The sequence below is a fragment of the Lathyrus oleraceus genome, chromosome 7, assembly GCF_024323335.1.
Source record: "Lathyrus oleraceus cultivar Zhongwan6 chromosome 7, CAAS_Psat_ZW6_1.0, whole genome shotgun sequence".
In the NCBI taxonomy this organism is placed as follows: Eukaryota; Viridiplantae; Streptophyta; class Magnoliopsida; order Fabales; family Fabaceae; genus Lathyrus; species Lathyrus oleraceus.
Window position 1 is genome coordinate 468,727,122 of NC_066585.1, and position 6,167 is coordinate 468,733,288.

Genomic DNA, 6,167 nt, shown 5'->3' on the forward strand with positions numbered 1-6,167 from the left:
TCCTCATGGTAATATCAACCATGATCAAAGTACTTCTAGACCACTAACATTCAGTGGAGACACAACCGAATTTGAATGGTGGAAATTCCAGATATACACTTACATCATTGGTCTAAATGATGAGTTATAGGATATCTTGGAAGATGGCATTAACTCTCATGTTGATGGTGTTGGAATGATTGCTGATAGGAAGTCTCTGACTCTTGATCAGAAAAAGATCTATAGAAAACACCATAGAGGCCAAAGCTAATAATCTTCTGGCTCATTATGAGTATATAAATATTATTGATAAGTTTACTGCTCAGACTATCTTTAATTATCTATGTGCTACCCATGAAGGTAATCAACAAGTGCAAGAGGCCAAAGCTAATCTTTTGGTTAAACAATATGAGCTGTTCAGAATGAAGGAGGATGAGAACGTTGAGTATATGTTCTCCAGATTTCAAGTTCTTGTGTCGGGACTTCAATTCCTGAACAAGAGCTATACGAATGTAGACCATATCAAGAAGATTCTTAGGAGTCTTCCTGTCAAATTCAGACCTAAAGGGACCGCTATTCAAGAAGCCAAAGACTTAAACTCCTTAAGTCTTGAAGGTCTTATTAGCGATCTCCAAAGTCATGAATTGGAGCTGAATGGGGATGAGCCTGAAAAGTAGGTTGAATATGTGGCTTTAAAATCTATGAGGGGGTATGAGAAATCCTCTCAAAATATCAAAGAAGCCACTCATGATGAAGCTTCTGATGAAGAATACGATGATGATGAACTAGCGTTTATCATCAAAATATTTAAATATCTTTCCAAAAAGAAGAACAAATTCTCTAGTAAGAAAGACAACTTCAAAGGTTCAAGTTCTGGAAGTAAAGATCGGGATGGTTATTACAACTGTAAGAGGCCTAGTCATTTCATTGCTGAATGTCCCGATCTTCAAAAAGACAAAAGCGAGAATCAAAGCTTCTATAAGAACAACTTTAGAAGCAATTTCAAGAAACGTTTCATGGCAACATGAGAAGAACTTGACGATGAAGGAGAAGACGAAGAAGCCAATCTTGCTTTGATGGCCTCAATCTTCTCAAACTCAGAATCTGAAGTTGATTGTGACTCTAAGCTAGAAGACACAAAACATGTATTCTCTCATCTATCAAAATCTGATTTAAGTACTCTGTGTCATGATCTTATGGAAAGATGCCAACAGAAATCCAGACATATAAAAACATTGAAAAAGCAATGTGACCTTTTAAAATATGAACTAAATCTTTCTAAAGAAAAAATTGAGAATCTTGAAAAAGAACAACTTGCCTTAATGAAAAATATGTCTGACAAATATCTGGATAAAAATGAATCTGCTCTTCAAGACTTCATTATATATGGTTATGCTAGAACCAAACTTACTTTCATAATTTATGAAGTAAGTAAGAGCAAAGGGGAATGACTTGGTTATCATCAGAAACCTTACAATTCAAGGTTTGATATCTTATTGAAACCATCAGATCCTCCTTATTCAAGCACTTTTAGAAGTCAAGGTTAAGACTTGACCTAAATAAACTGTCTGGGAGAAGTCAAAACCTTACTATAAAAATAAGACACAAAGCAAGAAGAAGCGCTATAAATCTAAACTTATAGGACCCATAAAAGTATGGGTACCAAAGAATGAGATTATTTTTGCTATAGGAAATAACAAAGTAATAGTGCTCTAGGACAATGGTTGCTTGTAACTTTCAAGAAGAAGAAAGCTTATTGGTATTGGGAAGACTAAATTCTTCTATTATGAAATGGAACTACAAATTCCGATTTATGTGTCTAAAGTTTATCCAATTGCTATAAGAAGTCTAAAGAGACTTCTGATGATTCGCAAAAATAGGCATTATTGGAAACATTTTGTTTTCCGGAATCAGATGATGCTCAGAAATCACTTTGATCAGAAGCTCCTTAATAGGTTCTATTGAACAAATAACCTTTGAAGCATCACATCATCTGATACTAAATTTGAACAATATTTTCAAATAATTCGCTTCGTAGTAACTACCTATCTTTCTATGTGTCATTTATGTGGAATGACTCCTGACACATGGAGTGAATTTATTGGGTAAATAATTTATTTATTTTTGTAATTTTCTTATTCCTTGTGTCTCTCACTGCATTTATGTGTGTTTTGTGTTTAAAACTTCTTTTACACTCAAAAACACTTTGGTTATACTAGAGTCACTCATCTTACAACTTCACTCCTACACTTTTGTGTTTTATAACCTTCTCTGAAAAAAACCTTTTTCAAAAGAAACCCTAAAACCCTTTTCTTAAATGGCATCATACTCAAAATCTCAAATTGCACACATGATTGTTAACTCTGGAAAAAATATGACAATCAAGCCTAAGACCATGAATTTGAACCAAGATGATCTAAAGCTTCTGGTGGAACAAATTACCGACTTTGACTATTTCAGTAAAAATGGGTATAATCTTTGGATATTTTTCAAAGTTCAAGAGTGGTCATCATTTTTTGATATGCTGAATGGATCAACTTATCCTTATCTTGTAAAAGATTTCTGGGCATGGGCAGAAGTTTTTGATGAATCTGCTGCACGTGAAGAACTGGAACTTCTGGTTAATAGGGACAACTCTTTGAAAGGGAAAACAAAGAAAGAAGCAAGATTAAAAGAGTTTGAAGAGATGGAAATTAGATCAGCTGTAATGGGTGTTGATATGGTCATCACTCAAAATAAAATTGCTAAACTTTTAAGAGCTCCAAACTCTAGTAAATATGTTGTGGGAACCAAATACCATAGTCCTGAAGCAGATGCAATTAAACAATATTTGTTTGAAGAGTATGGCAATTTCTATTCCTCTGACTTTGGAAAGGTCGGGAACATGAAGGATAATTTCAGGCTTTTGTTCAAAATTTTAATCAATTGTATAATTCCAAGGGAAGGAAGCACCAATCAGATTTTTTGGGATCACAAACATTTCATTTTCTACCTGAAGAATGAGGACAAGATCAATATGTCATCTTACATCTTCAATCATATATGTGAAGCTATAAAGGATAGCACAAAGCTTCAGAAGAAGAATGTTTTGTATGCTAGATTGTTGCCAGAACTGTTCTTTCAAGGTCGTCTAATTGATGCCCTTAAAAGCTTGTATGATAATGAAGATCTAGAGGAGTTTTATGGAAATATCATATCAGCTTCTGTTCTAGATAACACGGAAATGAAGATGAAATGTGAAATTTTTGCTTCAGATATTCCTATTTCGGTTAGATGTACTACCTCTAATTACCTCAAGGATTATCCTGTCATCACTAAGATAGATAACCCTGAACTAATCAGAAATTTCATCATACAGTCTTTCAAGGAAGGAAATAACATTAGACTTAAAGATATTCCTAATAAACCTATTGATGTTCATTTTTCTAAGAAGAGGAAGCGATAATCCATAATTGTTTTGAAGGATGTTCAAAAATCTTCTAAGAGAAGAACAGTTGAAAAGGAAGTTGAAGAAGTGGCTGCTAGCACTGTAACAATGCCTTCCAAGACTAGAAGTGGCATATCTCCCAAGAAGGTTATTTTTGTGTCTATTATCTCATAAGAACCTTTATGAAACAAAAGGCTAAATAAGTTATATGAGATTGAGGAAGAATAAGAGGAAGAAATTGTGTCCTTATTTAGGAAAAATAAAAATGCAGATAGCTCTGTTCAGAAGAAAGCAATTTCACCTCCTCTCAAGATTGCTCAAATCTTAGCATCTGCTATCTTGGATCAGTCAGAGAAACATCTAGAAGAATTTATATCTTAGGATTAAGAAGATGTTGTTGGTACTTTTGATCCTATTGAGATTCACGTTGCTAAAGTTATGAATGGTCTAAAAACCGTGGAAGCATCTGCTAAAGTTGCCCCAACAACTGCTGCTTCAGAGGTTCTGATCTATGGTGAAGCAGGTATCAACCTAAATTTAATCTCTAAGGATGATTTTGATTACACCACTTCTAATCACATCTCACCAATCCTCTCATCAATTTCCTCACATAAACACACACCCTTCCTTGAAATATAACCCACTGGTGTTCATGATCAACTAGTTGAAATCTATGCTTCTGAACAACCATCTCCATTAAACACAATGCTTAAACCCCCATATATATTTCTAGTGAGAAAAGATAATTCTTCTAGTTGTGAGTCAGAGTATGATGCAGCTGGATTTGAAGCTCATCTTGATCTCAAGTATTTAAAATTATCACCTGACATTAATCCTATCATCTCTATTCATATCCAAGTCTTCCCTCCTTCACCTCTACCCTCTAACCAAACTTGTTCTACTTATGAAGCATAACATGTAATTCTTGTCCAACACTCTGAGCCTGTTGCTTCGTCCCCTCCAAAAACACCTAGTCTTGCTGAGAGTCAACCTCTAGAACAAGTTACATTTGAACTTCAGATTAGAACTGAACAAGTTGTTCATGATCTATCTCCAGTCCAAATTTCTTATGAATCTACATTTGAGTCTGAACAGATTCCTTTTGACCTACGTCGCCCTGAAATCTCTCTAATTCCATCTCACTTTCCAAACTATTCATTTGACATTGGACCCTTCTTTTCAAATAACTCATCCATCTCTCAAATCGTCCAAACTAACATGGGTGTAATCAGAAAGATTCTCCTAGATAAAATGCAGAGTCTAGTCGATGAGAGACCATTTGCATCCAACCCAATCACTTATGTTGCTATGTGGGATTCTCTCAAGACATCTGTTGCACCATTTATTCAGAATCCGAAGGAGGTCACGTCAAAATCTGTTACCTCATCTTGTTTTAGGAAAGATCAACCTGGATACTGTCAGTTTTCCTCAACTAACATTGGTTTTCAAACAAACTGGAATGGATAAGTGGATGAAATCTATGGATGCCACACGCAAGACATCATGAGTTCAGACTTAAGATAAATTTTGGATCTTCTAAAGAAACCCTAGCCTTAGGATCTAAACTTTTTTTTGTCTGATTAAAATGTTCCTTTCATGAAATATTATATCTTTTTCTCTATCTATTTTGCATGTCTTGTTATCTTGCTTATGTTTCTCACAATAAGCTATATTTAGGTGGAAATTATGAGTGTTTTCCTGATAAGTGTTTGTTAATGACTTTGCATGGTTATCTTATGGATGAATTTTTGATGTTGTTATTCTCTTGATGTTTGAACAAATTCAAATAAGAATAAAAACATGTAGAATATATATCATTTCATGAAAAGGGGGAGAAATTTTTCATTAGTAGACTGAGTAGATTACAATAGTCAGGGGTTTACATTAATTTTTACAAATCAGAACAATAACCTCTAGCTGCTACAGATTCATCCCAGTCAGGAACCCATTCCTCACTCCCCTAATCAGAATCACAAATGTACATTCTTTTTGGAACTCTTATCTTTTTCTTCTTGAGCTTCTTCTTGTTCTTATTGGGTTTTCTAACCCTTAACACCTCCCTTATGGTGGTCGACTCAACAGGATGGGGCTCCTCCATGGCTGGCCGCTGAGGAGGGACTCTGACTTCCTCTAAAGGAATCTTAGTTGTCTTCTTTACTGGAGAACTCATTTTTTTAAGAAGAAGTGTTGGATGAAAAGAATGAAAAAGCATGTCTCTGATACTATTCTTTTATAGAAGGACTTGCGTGTCTTGAACGTTGCAATAAGGAGATGTAACATCTGCTCATTTATTGCTTGCAATGATGACCTCTGATAGTTAATATTCTTGAATGACGTGTGAAATCTTAAGAAAGGTAGAAATTGTTCAACCATTTTAGTTTTTTCTTAGCATTTTCAAGTGTAAAGGTTGTTCATACAATGTTCTCATCAAAACCATATTTTTCCATATATGTGTTAGGTGGTTTGTCTGAACTCTTCAGTGTCTCAATTCATTTTGGACCTTATTCACTCAATATTATTCACTGGGTGATCGGGAAAATAGCAAGTGTACTATTTTGCCTTTTATAATAATAATGGGGAAAATCCCCGAATGTCGATCTCAAGGACTGCAAGTCAATATTGAGTTTAAGTTATCATTCCATTAAACAAAAAGTATTAATTTGGTTTTTAGGAGTAAAAATATAATAATAAAGGTAAAGGCAAAGAAGAATGAAAATAAGTGTTTAAAGAGAAAAAGGAACAATGCCAGGGAAGGTATATG

General features: G+C 34.5%; 1 protein-coding gene across 1 annotated transcript; it reads left to right on the forward strand.

The window, feature by feature from the left end:
• Positions 1-2,374: 2,374 nt before the first annotated feature.
• Positions 2,375-3,424, forward strand: LOC127104386 (uncharacterized). Its single transcript, XM_051041571.1, has one exon. It carries the CDS (start codon positions 2,375-2,377, stop codon positions 3,422-3,424), a length of 1,050 nt encoding a protein of 349 aa, XP_050897528.1.
• The last annotated feature ends 2,743 nt before the right edge of the window (positions 3,425-6,167 follow it).

What these genes read in the sequence shown, in the direction of transcription:
- LOC127104386 (XM_051041571.1), top strand. Translation starts at nt 2,375, where the DNA reads ATGAATTTGAACCAAGATGATCTAAAGCTTCTGGTGGAACAAATTACC.